Genomic DNA, 16511 nt, shown 5'->3' on the forward strand with positions numbered 1-16511 from the left:
CCCCGGAGCAACGAAAATGTATCATGATCTTAAATCAATATATTGGTGGAATGGGATGAAGAAAGACATAGCGGAATTCGTGGCCCAACATCCTAATTGTCAGCAAGTGAAAATTGAACACCAAAAGCCCGGTGGATTGTTACAAGCTATAGAAATTCCGACTTGGAAATGGGAAGTAATTAACATGGATTTCATTGCAGGCTTACCCCGTTCTCGACGTAAGTATGATTCTATATGGGTGATTGTAGATAGACTCACGAAGTCAGCTCATTTCTTATCGGTCAGAACTACATATGTAGCAGAAGATTATGCAGAGCTTTATGTTAAAGAGATAGTACGACTTCACGGTGTTCCAGTATCTATTATCTCCGATAGAGGGACTCAATTTACAGCCAATTTCTGGAAAACTTTCCAAGAAGGTATGGGGACTCAGGTGATTCTTAGTACAACATTTCACCCGCAGATTGATGGGTAAGTTGAGCTTACCATTCAGACCCTTGAGGATATGCTACGGGCATGTATATTGGATTTTGGAGGTAGTTGGGATGATCACTTACCGCTTATTGAATTTTCTTACAACAACAGTTATCATTCTAGCATCCAAATGGTCCCGTATGAGGCTTTATACGGGCGCAAGTGTAGATCTCCAATTGGGTGGTTCGAAGTAGGAGAGATAAAATTGATAGGGTCAGACTTGGTCCAGCAAGCTATAGATAAAGTCAAGCTTATACAAGATCGATTATTAGCAGCTCAGTGTAACGAGTTTGGTCGTTTAGCACTTTTGAACTCGTTTTCGCTAAAATACCCATTTTGTAGTTTTAAAGGGCATTCTTGACTTGCGGGAATTGGCGGCACGGTGATTTAATTGGCGGGTATTTTTTTTTAAATAGATTTATTTAATATGTGTGAATAGTTTGTTTATAGGAATATGAGTTTTCACACATATAAGGTCTAAGTTGGTAAATAAAGTATTTGACGGAATGATTACATTTATTATAATGGTTAAGTGAGTAAGTAAATTGTAGAATTTATTGGGCTAAGTTATGAGGCTTAACCCATTTCTTATGAGCCATATATATTAGAATCCTAGGGTTTAAAAAGAATTCATTTACTGTGGGCATGAAAAATAAAGAAAATAGAAACACTTTGACATAGTGGACGGCAACAACAGTTCTTATTTTTTTCGTGGACCTAAATTCTAGAGAAAACAGGTAGATTACTTTTACATTCTTGTTCTTGGAATTTTGCTTATATGTGTAATCATTACGTAATGATTAGTGTGGAATGGTTAAATGAGTTTCTGAGTATTTGAAAAGGGGTTGGTCACTGTTTTCGGTTTGGTTTCTTCTAGTTTCATATTCATGTGTTTAGAGGAAAACATAATGTGGACAATGGAGTTAAGTCTCAAGAGATCAATTGGTACGTGTGTTGTTATTGGCATTTAGAATCAAGTGAAAATTTAGTGGGTGACATAATGATTGCACAATGACTTAAGGGATAATGATTAAATAATGATGAACTAATCATTTGGGTGATATTGGTAGAAGTAATGCAAGGTTAATGGTCCATGTACGTTGGTTCTTTTCTAATTGAAAGTCACTGGTTTCGTAGTTTTGTTTCGGGTATTAGAATTGCCTTATCGTGCTATGTTGAAATTTCAATTTTATCGGACGGGTTTATCTTAGTTAACTTTTGGTGTATGGGATTATATGTACACCTTCGAATTCATGGTATTTGAGATGTGGTAAGCTAGATTTTAATCTTAAGTTAGGATTTTGGGGTAATTGGAAGTTTTGAGCCCTAGTCTTAAGAAATGAGAATTGATGATTTGAGAGTCCATTTGTGTATGGAATTGGCTAATTTTCTGAATACATGACCTTTAAGTTATGGGTAAAATAATTTTTAAAGAAAGTTCCAGTTTTGCCCTTGTGGGCCCGAGGTCACTTTTCGGGGTGCATTTTTGGGTTTCGAATATAAACATAGCATTATGGGCGTCCTTAAATTCGGATTCTAATGTAAATCGTACATTAGATAGATTTCGATCGTTCAGAGGCTCTACACAAAGGAAAGGCATTGGTTTGATCATTCGTGGCACCGTTCGGCATTGAGGTAGGCTACGGTCTACTTTAGTTAGACTTTGATTAGAGAATCGTATGTAGTTGTAGAAAGTGACAGGGATAGCATGATAGGCCTTCGGGCATGAAGTGGAGGTGAATTCCATTTAGGTTGGTTTTGTCAGCTGTTATGTGGGCTTGTCGCCAAATGTGTTATTTCTGTGATTATCACTTGTTTTTATCTCCGTCACATACTAGTTCACTTATCACATGAAAAGGAATGGTAATATTGATAATTGAACGATGGACAGTAATACGACTTGTACTTGTTGATTTATATTGGTGATATTGTTGAGACTGATATCATGCATGACATGCTTTCCATACTATTGTTGTGATGATTGGTGAGGTGAGTGATTGAGAGACTCCGAGGTCTTTGCCGGAAATGGAGAGTGACAGAGAGGCTTCGGGGTCTTTGCCGGAGATTGAGAGTGATTAATAGCCTCCGAGGTTTCTGCCGGAGAGCACGAGTGGTACATGGACGTCGCGGATCCCCCATGGGTCATGGCTTTGAGGCACTGCTCTTAGCATGTGTGTACGAGAGTGGAGTGAGAGAGGTGACTATTACATTGCATTGCATTGCATTCATCCACTCATATATTTGACCAGATTTTGGGGTTGTCGTGACATTTCTAGTTATGATAAGTATTTAAGACTTGATAACTTATTCTTATTTAATTTTTTGCTTATTTAATTTGTTATTAGTAATGTGGTTCGCCTACTCGGAGGGATAGTGCAGGTGCCACCACGAGTCGCGAATTGGGTCGTGACACTCAGAGTCGCTAGAAATCCTATGCAGATAACTGTCGAAGGGACTTAGAGTTTCAAGTGAAAGATTGGGTATTCCTGAAGGTGTCACCAATGAAGGGCGTCATGAGATTTGGAAAAAGGGGCAAGTTTAGTCCTTGGTATATTGGACCTTATGAGATTGTACGCAAGATAGGCCAAGTGGCCTATGAATTAGATCTACCTCCTGATTTGGAATCAGTTCACCCAGTTTTTCATGTATCGATGCTTCGTAAGTGCATTGGAGATCCTTATAAAGTTATGCCAGTGGATGATGTTCAAGTCACCGAGCAATTATCATACGAAGAAGTTCCCATTTCCGTTCTAGATAGGCAAGTACAGAGACTCAAAACCAAAGATGTAGCTTCGATAAAAGTTTTATGGAGAAATAATAATAGAGAGGAAATAACTTGGGAAGCAGAAGAAGACATGAAGTTCCGGTACCCGCATTTATTTCCATCTCCAGAGGAGACTTAGGCAGAGATGCCATTGCCCGCGGGTATGTAGTGCTTTCCTTGATGTTTTCCTGATCGTGTGTGGCCATGGTTATTGATGTTGCTGTTGTAGCCCTGTGAGGCAGTGTATTTTAGGTTGCTGTGACAGGATGGTAGTGCCATTTTACAGGGGAAACTCTAGCGAAATTTTTATAGAATCCCCATGAACCTAACATTCGAGGACGAATGTTCCTAAGGGGCGAAGAATGTTACATCTCGAAAATTTTGGATTTGTTGCCTTGTGAGTAGGCTAACGTGAGCTTAAGGTGACTATGAAACCCTTACGAGATTAAGGAAAGTATTAGATAGCTTAAGGTGCATACTATAAGATTTCGAAGTCATATGAATATGTGAAGTTTAGTTTGTTGAATGAAGTGAAATGTAAGTCGTGTTCGGAAAGGTTTTCGCTATAATTAAGCTAATATTTATTTAGTAATGTCTAGAGGAGGGGCTATGGGGCCTCTTGTGTGGTTAATGAAGTGTTATGCAAGTGCCAAGAAGGTTCCATAAGGATTGGGAGTCAAACGAATCGAAAGGAGCAACTTATCGGAAGATGGCACTTTGACTTACCATTTGACGGACCGTAGGATATTTGACGGCTCGTCAAATGGTGGAGCACCACCGTATAACGGTTACAGTGAGTTGTGCAAAGCTGGTCCCTTTGACGGTGCACTTTGACGGACCGTAGGAATTTTGACAGTCCGTCAAAGTGGGCGCAGAATTGCCCGTTGCATTTTTAAGTCACGCTTTATATATTTCGTTTTACTTCATTTGGACCTTTTATTTCCCTAAATCAGATTCAAGAACTCTCCAAAAACCCTCTTTTCAACTCCATAGACTAATCTAAGCCAAATCCAAGAGGATTAAGAGATTCAAGTGCTAAAAAGCTTGCTAGGGCTTGTGGAACTCATGTTTTCCTTAGGTGTTGATGTTAGGATTTTTCACTTTGGTGGAGTAAGTTGATTCAAGACTTGTTCTTGTGAGATTAAGGTAAGTTTATACATGTTCTACATATTGTTGAGGTTGTTTGATTGTTATACCATGTGGGTGAAGGAAGAAAAAAATGAAAATGGAGTTCAAGTAGGAATTCGAGGATATTTTGAGCTATATGTTAACTTGAATTGATATTCTTAGCATGTTATCAGTATAACCTTGTTGTGGGTGAGTCTAATAATGTTGAGGAAGTATTGCATGTAAGTGTATATGAAGTGTTTTGAGATTATTATTATTAGTGATCTTGAAAGGAGTTGTAGGGAGTAAATGATGCTTAATTTGAGTGAAGTCTCTTGATTGTGGTATTGTTGATAATGCCAGTATTGATTGTGAGTTGTTTTGGGATTTGGTAGAAGTAGATCAAATACGGGAAATGCTGCCCAATTTCAGTTAGCTCATGAACTATTCTAGTTTGAATTTAAAAGTGTCTCTAAGACTTAACCATGGTATGAATCCTTTTAAATGTAGATTTCTCAAGCTTGGGTGGTGAACGTTAAGTAGTTAAGAAGACGACGAGGTATGTAAGGCTAACCCTCCTTTCTTAAGGCATGATCCCATTGATGTATACCTTCATGTAAAATCCATAGTATCTTCCATGATGATTTCATTCCTAGAATCACTAAAGCTTATGATCTTGATATTCCCACGATACCATTGGTCCCATCCTATGTTAGTTGATCCTTTAAGGAAGGATATAATGAAAATAATGGTGATGATGATGTGATGATGATGATGTTGAGGACATGTATGTGCTCCTATGTGTGTATGTATGATGTCTATCGTGCGCACACCACTGCAGTTTGGTATGGATAACACTGAGCCTTGGTAGGGCCAGGTATGTATACCACCGGACCTTAGCATGGTCGGGTATGTAAGACACTGAACCTCCATGGTCGGGTAGGATACATCTAAATGTATGAATGTATGAAATGGAAGTTTCCCATTGGAAAGAGGGTAAGTAAATATGACGAATGTCGCTAGAGGTATACCTATCTCTTTCATTTCATGATTCGCCTATCTTATGTTATTTCTTATGCTTCCATTATGTTATTGATTATGCTTTGCATACTCAGTACATTATTCGTACTAACATCATTTTGTTTGTGGACGCTGCGTCATGCCCGCAGGTGGACAGGGAGACGGACTTGATCCATAGATTACTTGTTCAGGGACTGCCTAAAGGAGCGCCATTTCATCCGGAGCTGCAGCTGCTGGTATTATTATTTTGTGTACATACATATGGGCATGGAGGGGTCCTGTACCGTCTATTTGATGTTACATATTCTCTTTAGAGGCTCGTAGATAGTTGTGTATAGCTAGATGTCCTTTAGCCTTGTCGGCTCATATTTTGTATATTATTTTGTCAGCCTCGTCGGCTTGCGTATATGGATATGGGCATTGTTGTTGATGATGATATAAATGTGTCGTTGCCCAATAAGATTAGTATTATTGATGTATGGAAATCATGAGTAGGCCATGTGGCTCACCAAGATGTGAATATGAATGCACGATAAGAGGTGCCCGGGTGGGTTAGCACCGGGTGCCCGTCATGGCCCTCTGGTTGGGTAGTGAAAGTGAGCTTCTATCCATGCCATGTCACCTGAAGATCTTTCTTATTTGATGTCTACTTCAGTTCTAGACACTTATGCTATTTCAGACAGTTATTTATTCTTAGACAGCTTTAAGTTTTAGAGTCCTTGTACAATGACTTTCGAATCTTTGGGGTTGTAATAGCTTAGATTTTTGCACTTTTATCTTATTATGGCATGACTAGACATTTTATGGTTTAACTTCATTGTTATTGATTTATAATTGGGTTATCGATTGAATAATTGACTAAGGGGATGGTTCGCCCACCGTGGAGGTTAGTGTGGGTGCCATCACGACGTGTTGGGTCGTGACACGTGTGATATTCCACCTTTGTGGGAAGAAAACTCTTTTTGAATCTAGCTTAACCACATGTCATGACTCGATTGATGGTGGTAGTAATTTAAGTAAGTTAGAAGATGAGCATGCATTATTTTTATATTAATGGTGTTGAGTGTGAGGATACTTTTAATAGTGAGTTTATATTTAATGATACTTGTACTCACTTGTCTAATGTGTGTTCCAAAAAGTATTTGTTGAAATGCGATCTTTGTGTGAATAATGATAATTTATCTTTAAGTTGTCAAGTTCGACAATTTCAGAAAAATGCAAGGTTGCGCTTTAGTGCATTTGCCGCACGGGCAATGCACGGGCCACTGGATGCGATGAGAGTGTACCGTACAACCATCGTGAAGGGTATTTCTCGTGCTTAGGCGTGCATCGCATTGTCCACATTGCAGGGCCCAAAATCCTCTCATATTTGAGAGGATTTTGAAAGAAATTTTCCCTACTACGTTGGGCTTGGATAGGTTATTGTAACACTTCATTGAGACTATATTATAATTACTCAGGTATTAACATTAACAAATCATGAATTTCAATTGATTAGATTGAGGATTTAGGCATAAACTATAAAACTACAAATTAAGAGACAATTGACTCTTGACTCCAAATGTGAATTTACGCATATAATTGAACTCGTAATTGAATAGGTAATCCAGGAATGTATCAACTTTTGGGTTTCCGACCCATTGGCTCGAAGCTTGACTTTGAATTGATGCTTACCTAAACTTGACCTAAAAATATAGAAGTGAGTCTAATATATATTGCGAAAACTTCAAACTTGAATGGTGGAGCCCTCCAGCTATGATGAAATATGGGTTATATTCGTGTTTTTAGGATCAGAGGATTTTTGTCAAGTCGCACGACCTACTTCCTATCTTATGCGTATCCTATTTTTGCTTATAGGATGGAACATGTTACTGTACCTGTTCTATGCTAGCGTCTTTGCAAAATAATAAACTGCATGTAAATAAAGGACACACGATATTTACGTGGAAATCACCTGGCTCAAAAGATGATAAAAATCACAACCTACAGACTTGTAGGATTTCCCTAACAACTTCACTACAACTGAGCCAACTGCAAATTAAGTTGCAAACTCTGCAACCTAATCCCAACTACAACAGCCTTGCTACCCAAACTCTGACTAGCAAGCTATCTCCAAGTAGTAAACTTCCTACTTGGAGTTACAACACTTCTATCTACTTATTATGCTTCTAAATAAGCTGATAAAGATACACTTTGATAGCACAAATCTAGACTTTAGAACTGGGAAACATTATTCCAGTAAAACAACTCCATCGATCTTTCTCTATGTAATAGGGACGCTACCCGGAATTCTTAAATATAACGGATAAATCCTCTCCTCGCTCAATATTATAAATTCTCTCTTTGTGGGTGAGCAAACTTCTTCTTAGAAAGACCTGGGTATTTATAACATTATGCTCCGCTGGTTGGTTGAACACAAAACCCTTTCCTAGTCGGTCAACGACACGCACGTAGGGTTTGTGTTGTACTTGGATTCTTGCCTTGTTGAGTTGACTTCTTTTCCTTGTAGTAGGCTTACTAATCCCTACAATTATGGCAAGGAATCTTTCATACTTGACCGCCATGTTCCTTCCGTAATTCTGCAAATCCTAGTCGATGTAGGACTTGTCCTGGAACATGTTCAGGAACCTATTTCATCCACCTAGTTCGTCTGTCTCTGAGTCTCTGCACTGTCTGAAATAGAACATATTCTTGTACCTGTTCCACCAATCTCTTTCATTCTTCATCTGCCGTTGAACTGCTTCTAAGATTTTGGCTGGAACATATTGACAAACCTATTTCATATAACTGTAAGCTCTGTGTCTGCAACTGGTCAACTCACACCTGATCACTTTAAGTTGTTCCTAATATAATGTCTTCGCTTCTAGGTCATTCATCCACTGCACCTGATGACATGTGATCATTCCTCCTTCTGCATATGATGACTATTTGGTATAAAACTTGTTTTGCATACTTGTTCTATTTCTTCAATGAACTGCTTCTTTCACTGAGTCATCTTCCCTCCCTTGCTGCCTTGTTCAGTTGTCTTATTCATATATCATTCATGCTATACACTAAACATCACTGTGTTTGTCTGCTTGTTTGTATCTGATGGAACATGTTTGAGGACCTGGTTCTTTGTCTGCAAACTCTTTAACTGAACAACTTCTTCCTTCTGAACATGTCTTCTGAGTCTAAGTCACTTCACCTCTCTTCTCCTCATCTTCATTATTTCTGTTTCTCTAATTACTTCCTTGTCGCGTTTGTTTCCATGTGTTTGCATTTGCCTCTGCTGCTTTGTTGCCATGGAAATGTCTATGGGCCTATTCTAGACCTGATTTTTGTGCCTTATATATTCACTTTATCAATCATCAAAACTTCACACATGGGTTTATGCCAGCAATTTTTTGTCCATATTTGTTTCCTGAAACTTAAAAGAGAAAAGGACATGTGTGGCGGCCAACAATTTAAATGGCCCTACTTTGGACTATATGACCTCAAATACACTTTAGGCCCAAAATAAAGACAAGTTATAGCCAAACCCTAAAATTTTAACACACAGTTTTAACACCCTTTTCCTATTTTTTAGAGATTAGAATCCCTGAAACACTTTCTCTCTTTTCATTTTTCTGGAGAACAGTCATTCAACCTTCTTCTCTGGCAAAGTAACACCGGCGTTGCAGCGAACTAGAGTAACTAACGACGACACACAAACCACTGCTCGTCCTCCCTCCTCTGGCTCTTTATTCTTCGTTTTCTCAAATGCATGATGGTAGCCAGAGAAAATTCCAGATCTGATTTATATTCATCTTAATCCGGTCACGCACCATCACTCTCCAATTTTCGCCACTGTTTTTCCCTTGCTCTGTGTTTTTTGCCAGAGTTGTTTGCTAAAATTTCATCGGTCGTATTGTTCTTTGTTTGTTAGCCATAGTTATTTTCCAGAGCTTGAAATGACCCTCCCCTGCCACCATTTTCCGGCCAAGAGGGCTACATGGGAGACAGATCTGGTAGCGGAGCTTTAAAGCCCGCTGCTGAGACCGCCAGTTTAAAAATGCAAAACAAATCGAAATTCATACTCACATCCTCTTTTTGTTATCTCATTCGTCTCTCACATCGTTACATGTTCATGAATCTCATCGAAAACGTACTTAAAACTTTCATATCTAAATTAAAATTAATCGGATCTGAATGTCACTGTCGGGAATTATATTTTTTCCAGCCAAGTTTGTCGTCATTCATACATTGTGTAAATATTATATACAAGTATAATTAGTGTGTATACATTATACACTGGGTACACGTTGATTATACATTTTTAATACTCAAAAATTGTACAGAAAAATGTATATAATGTGTATACATTATACACTGAGTGCTCGTTGATTATACATTTATAATATACAAATTGTACAGGAAAATGTATATAAGGTGTGTATATATATTGAATGAAAATTGCATATATAAAGTGTATAATAAATATAGTGTATAATATACATTTTAGGTACAATACGTCTTTTGATTTTATATAGCCATCCGACTATCAATAATTTCACCGGATGACTACTTATATCCTTGCCCCAACTTGAATTGTCTACTTCTACACAAATTGCAAATTGAACAGTGGGACAAAAAAGCCTATTTGTATAAATGACCCCATTAGAAAGGGACAATTTGCAGGATTGCCCTTCGCTGGGGTCAATTGGTGGTCTATAATTTTTGCCCTTCACTAAAAATTTCTTGATTTCGGGTTCAAATTCTCGCTCTGTCAAAAATTTTTAAAAAAAATCTGCAAGATAGAGTTTGGATTCGCAAGGCAGAGTTTTGCATGGCAAGTTGCAAGTGCCTGGGGGTGATTCTCTTCACTTTAAGATCCGTGCTTGCATTACCAGTTAATTCAAGAACGTCTGCAATCAGGTATTCCAGAACTGCAGCAGAGCAAACAGCTGCCGTAGCTCCAACTCTACCATGCGCTGCGGTTCTAGTCTTCAGCTGAAGGTGAATTCTTCCCACTGGAAACTGAAATCAACCCAAACATGTCAAACTAAGTATGTCAGTACTTAGGACGGTGCCGGGGAAAAGAAAAAATCATGATACTGGATTTCTTTTTATGTGTCAAAACAATATGAATGTTCTGATTTATATACAACCAATAGATCAAAAGCTGATGCCACGCCCCTATGCATATTCGACATACCCAAAAATTCAAGATTTTTCTTAAGGAAAAATTTTGAAGGCAAAGAGTTTTGGCCCGAAGGCAAAATTATGCTTTGCATGGGCAGAAGGCAGAGTTTTGCCTTCAAAACTCTCACTTGCGAATTCAAACATCTGTCTTGCGAAAATTCCTTCTTTTTTTTACTGTGTTGGGGTCGAACCCAGAACCTTGGGATATTAGGCGAAGGACAAAAATTAAAGACCACCAATTTGAAGGACAAAAATTAAAGACCACCCCAAATGAAGGGTAATCCGCACAAAAAAAAGGTTAGAAATTGAAGGGCAATTCGCAGGAATGCCCCTCATTCGGGGTGGTCTTTAATTTTTGCCCTTCAAATTGTTGGTCTTTAATTTTTGCCCTTCGCGTAGAAACCCTGAGGTTCTGGGTTCGAACCCCGGCTCCGGCATAAAAATAAAAAATAATTTCGCAAGGCAATGCTTGGGGAAAGTTATGTCGGATCCGGCATAAGCGCCTTAAGGCTTAACTAAAGTTATGCCAGATCCGGCATAAGTGCCTTAAGGCTTAACTAAAGTTATGCCAGATCCGGCATAAATTTTATACCTTAAGGCAATTTATAAGGCAGACTTTTATGCCTTAAGGCTTAGTTATGCCTTAAGGCAACCTCTGCCGGAGACAGCATAAGTTGTCTTAAGTCATAACTAAAGTTATGTCGGATCCAGCATAGGTTGCCTTATAAGAAAAACTTTTAGTTATGCCTTAAGGCAACATATGCCGGATCCGGCATAACTTTAATTATGTCGCATAAGGCAGACTTTTCTCAAATCCTTGCCTTGCGAAATTATTATTATTTTTATTTTTATGCCTGAGCGGAGGTTTGAATCCAGAGCCTTAGTATTTTTGGCCACCTTTTCAAGTGAAGGACAAAATTTAAAAACCACCAATTTTAGGGCCAAAATTTAAAAACCACCCCAAAAGAAAGCCAATCCGCGCAAAAAAATGGAAATTGAAAGGTCCAGTCCGAGCATATCAATCTGTGGGCTTTCACTTGTAGTTAATAGCCCATGTTTCGAGTAGTACTAGCAATACATGCTCATGCGATGCACGGGCCGAGCATGTCTATTCACTTTAATTAGTCAGTCTTTAAGGTTTGTATTTTGAAAATAACTTTTAAAAATATTCTAATTGTTATTATATATACAAAATGTATTTTATGTACCATCACTTTAGTTGTAATTAAAAGTCTTTGAGATGGAAGAATCAGACTTTTTTTATCATTATCATGACAATGAAAGTTGTTCATTGATGTAAAAGAAAATTAGCAAGAATATGAGGGAAATTAATATTTTGATTCTAAAAAATTTCTTTTAAATTCTTTAATATCTTATATGTATACCGACAGGTTGATATCCATTTCAATTAAGTAATTGTTCATATCCAAACATAAGAACCATTTTGTTGTATATATTGGATTAAAATATTTTTATTAAATTAATTAAAAAAATATATTATAAATTTTTTATATTAATTGTTACAAAGAAATCAAAATTAGAAAGATATATGTTATATCACTAATCACCAAATTTTAATTCTGAAATGAAAATATAAAGTAATACATTTTATAAATATAAAGAAACAATAATCAGAGACCGCAAATGAGAGTAAATAAGTAAAGTATTGACAATGAAGGAAAACGGGGATAAAAGTCACTCCCTCCCTTTACTTTTACTTGTCGACGTTAACATATCAAGGGGGAAAAAAATCTTCTTCTTATTCTATCCTTCACATTAATTATTCATTTTCAAATCATTTTCTGAGCTTATTGAGACTATATACCAATAAATATGAATATTATGATAAAATATACTTTATTTATTAATTTTCAAAGAATGTGAAAGTCAAAAGTGAATAAGTTATCTATAGGAGCATTAAAATAACTTTTGATATAAATTTACATTGCTATTGTTCGTCCTCTCTTCATGTTTAAAGTATTGACAGAAAAGGAAAACGGGGATAATAGAAATAGAAAAGAAGATAAATATCGAATAGAAAAATAGACATATATTTTTATTAATGTGACTAAGTAATATGGACGAATAGAGTACTTCATTTTTATTAATTCTTAAAGAACATGAAAAGTCAAGTATAGTAATGTGGCCAAGTAATATGAGACGGAAGGAGTACTTCATTTATTAATTCTTAAATAACGTGAAAAGTCAAAAGTGAACAAGTAAAGTGCGCGGAGGAAATAAATATGTGTCGGAGAATTAAAATAGAAGTGCACACATGTATACATGAGAAGAGAATAAATATTCAGTACTATGGCATATATCCCCGTGGGATTTATTAATTCTCAAAGAATGTGAAAAGTCAAAAATGAATAAATTAAAGTGCACGGAGGAAATAAATTTGTGTAGGAGAATTAAAATTGAACTGCATATGTCTATACATGAGAAGAGAATAAATATTCAGCTAGAACACGAAAAATCAAAAGTGAACAAGTAAAAGTGCACGAGGAAATAACTGTATCGGAGAATTAAATTTGAAGTGCATACGTCTATACATGAGAAGGGAATCAAATATTAAGTACTATGACACATGTCTACGTTAATATAGACGCAGGGAGTACTTCATTTTTATTAATTCTTACAAAACGTGAAAAGTCAAGTATAGTAATGTGGCTAAGTAATATGGGACGGAAGAAGTACTTCATTTATTAATTCTTAAATAGCGTGAAAAGTCAAGTATAGTAATGTGACTAAGTAATATGGGACGGAAGAAGTACTTGATTTATTAATTCTTAAATAACGTGAAAAGTCAAAATGAACAAGTAAAAATGTACAGAGGAAATAAATATGTGTCGGAGAATTAAAATGGAAGTGCACACATGTATACATGAGAAGAGAATAAATATTCAGTATTATGGCATATATCCACGTGGGATTTATTAATTCTCAAAGAATGTGAAAAGTCAAAAGTGAACAAATTAAAGTGCATGGAGGAAATAAATTTGTGTAGGAGAATTAAAATTGAACTGCATATGTCTATATATGAGAAGAGAATAAATATTCAGCTAGAACACGAAAAGTCAAAAGTGAACAAGTAAAAGTGCACGGAGGAAATAAATGTGTCGGAGAATTAAATTTAAAGTGCATACGTCTATATATAAGAAGGGAATAATTATTAAGTACTATGACACATGTTTACATGGGATATAAAAATAGTTGGATAAAGTGTACAAATTATATAGCTCATGGTACAAAAATTTAATGCGAGTACAATTCGTGAAGCTGTTTGTACAAGCTTGGGGAGCCGTGTTTGTCCTCTCTCCCCTCCCCCTCCCCCCCCCCCCCCCACCCCACCCCAAAGCCGCTTATATATATTGTACTAGATGACGGAAGCCCGTGCTAGCATGGGCCTAACAAAAACTGAATACATATTTGGTGAATTTTTATTACAGAAAGATAATTATAATTCAATTAATTGAAAATATCATTATATTATTTTACTTAGTTTGCCTCTCCCTTGTATTGAAAGTTTGGTTCTCCGGTGGAAAAATTTGAAGTATCTTCTATTAATGTTTTTTTCGTTCATTTAAATTCTTATTTTTCTCCTAATTTTTCTTTTGTAAATTTTCTCTAAGCGTAGCTTTACCATTTTATCAACTTATTATCATGATTTGGATGTCTTAAAAAAATTCTTGTAACTGTTTCTTCTCTTTTACTTTATTAAGGAATTTATCTATTACTACAAATTAAGAAAATTATCCTAATAGAATTGATGTATCCCGTCGTTGTAGAAAAGTCCATGGCAATAACAATTACATTAATTTGTGCAAGAAATCACATTGTATTATTTGATCCCAAATATTGAAAAATGCTACTTTCTCCATCCCAATTTATATGAAGGTGTTTGAGCACAGATTTTAAGAAAGAAACTAAAACTTTTGAAACTTGTGGTCTAAAATGAGCTATATATATTTGTGTGGCTGTAAATAATTTATTAATGATAAAATGAGTATTTTAAAGTTAAATTGTTACTGAGTATAGAAAGATGTCTTTTTTTTTAGGATTGACAAAAAAGCAAGGAGTGTCATATAAATAGGTAGAGAGGGAGTACTAATCATTTCGATATTTCATATTACTATTATGGGCCTAATTCATTATATTTTTCACAAATTGTTGAATTAAAAAAATGTCTAGCTTTCAGATAGGATATATATGTTGTACTTTTTTCTTTTTTTGTGTGTATTGCCCTTCAAATGCACTTTTAAAATTTTTTGACTGAGCATGGGTTCGAACCCGAAATCAAGAGATTTTAGCGAAATTGGGCCATTTAAAAGTGAATCGATTTCTCATTCGCTGTAGAAATTGAAAAAATTGTTTTTTTTTTTTAAATCAAATTGACTTTAAAATAAAATTAGATAAATAATTATTTGAAATTGGAAAATTAATAAAGTGCTCCTTGTCAGCTTTTTCCTAGACCTCATTTGTTTGTGCTTAATGGGAGTTTGAATCTGAATGATTCACCCTTTAGGCTATTAGTGCTTTTGTTTACATTATGATTTAGACTCTCATTTGGTCTGAATAAGTCTTAATTATTAAAATCTTGAATAAAGTCTTAATATTATTAAATCTTATTTTACATGATTGAGATTGGATAGTGTGCAAGATAAGTTTCTTGAGTATTTTTGAGATTATTAGTTAATTATATTTTAAAGTATTTTTTAAGTTCATAATTTTTTTAATTTACACAGTTTTAAAAAATTAATCACATAATTCATATATATTATACTATTACAGAAATTTGCTTGTGAAATATGCAGAGGTGAGAATGGTTTGATAAGGCCCACGTGAAAAAGTACAAAGTTATTGGGTAGGAAAGGGTGTATAGGAGTAATAGATAAGCAAAATGTTAAGAAGGCCTAAGTGCCCACAATTTTGAATTTAATATCAAAAAAACAGATGGACGATGATCTTATCCTTGACCCATGCTTCTATATAGTAGAAAAATAATTCTGCTCTAATTCTTTTCAAATTTGAGTCGAACCAAGTTCAAAACGGACAATAAACAATTAAGTTGCAATAGTATCCGTTTAAGTAAAAGCTTATTTATTAGAAACATGATACTACCTTATATAATCCTACCTACAAATTGATGTGATGCTTGCTACATTCAAAATTTGCGATGAAAGTTCTTTTCTGTCTGGTCCCCTTTTGTGAGTGGCTATATTTGTTCACGGATCCATATATAAATTAAAACTTGAAAAATATTTTGAGTGATTAACTCCATTTTAACTAGTGGTAAGTTATTATTAGGGAGTCAGAGTGATCGGAAGTAAGAGCCATAATTTTGGAGGCTCAGATTCACCATGGATCTAGTCTATTAATGATAGTGATAGCTTTTATAGGATATGTACTATCGTGAATTCACATGAGCTTAAGAAAAAAAAAAAAGAGAAATTGGAAGATTAAAACGAAAATTTGGACTAAGTAATTGAAAATCTCAAATGAAAACTATTATTTTAGAATTTGTTTTGCAGATTTTCTTTCCTAAAATGATCAAGAGAACCAAGATATGTAACTTCTTAAGGTCGTCTTTTTCTTTGTCATTCAACGAATTCAAGTTTAGCTTTTGTCACAAATATTTCAACTGTATGGTTGTTGAAGATGCGACACGCTCGTTACTAGACTTTTAAATATTTGACTTGAAACCATTTAATCCTTTTCCACTTATGTAAATTAGACAAGAAGATGATAAGTAATTGAGACTAATTTCATTAGAGCTATTGAGTGGATTTTCACATTTATCATGTCCAAGTTAATTTGGTCCCATAACCTTTGCCATTGAAGCTGTTGGTAATAATTTGCACTCTAGGATTTAATTTTTCCACATCATTTTTTGGTCAAAATGACTACAATTACTCATCAAGTGAAAGTGCTAGGTTAAAAATGAAAGCTAATAAGTAGAAATCGTAATATTTTAATTGTGTAA

At 35.5% G+C, this 16511-nt stretch overlaps 1 protein-coding gene across 1 annotated transcript; it reads right to left on the minus strand.

Annotated features, from left to right (window-relative positions):
* Positions 1-7998: 7998 nt before the first annotated feature.
* On the minus strand, positions 7999-10530 carry LOC132607930 (uncharacterized). Its single transcript, XM_060322013.1, has 4 exons — positions 10495-10530; positions 10191-10363; positions 8994-9138; positions 7999-8139 (listed from the first exon to the last, which is right to left on the minus strand). The coding sequence occupies exons 1-4, from the start codon at positions 10528-10530 to the stop codon at positions 7999-8001; spliced, it is 495 nt and encodes a 164-aa protein (XP_060177996.1).
* Between the last annotated feature and the right edge of the window lie 5981 nt (positions 10531-16511).

The sequence above is a fragment of the Lycium barbarum genome, chromosome 8 (genome assembly GCF_019175385.1).
Source record: "Lycium barbarum isolate Lr01 chromosome 8, ASM1917538v2, whole genome shotgun sequence".
In the NCBI taxonomy this organism is placed as follows: domain Eukaryota; kingdom Viridiplantae; phylum Streptophyta; class Magnoliopsida; order Solanales; family Solanaceae; genus Lycium; species Lycium barbarum.

What these genes read in the sequence shown, in the direction of transcription:
- LOC132607930 (XM_060322013.1), bottom strand. Translation starts at nt 10,530, where the DNA reads ATGCATAGGGGCGTGGCATCAGCTTTTGATCTATTG. An exon ending in CATCAGCTTTTGATCTATTG is followed by an intron (nt 10,364 to 10,494) that starts GTTGTATATAAA and finishes GGTTGATTTCAG; the next exon opens with TTTCCAGTGGGAAGAATTCA. An exon ending in GTGAAGAGAATCACCCCCAG is followed by an intron (nt 9,139 to 10,190) that starts GCACTTGCAACT and finishes AATATAAATCAG; the next exon opens with ATCTGGAATTTTCTCTGGCT.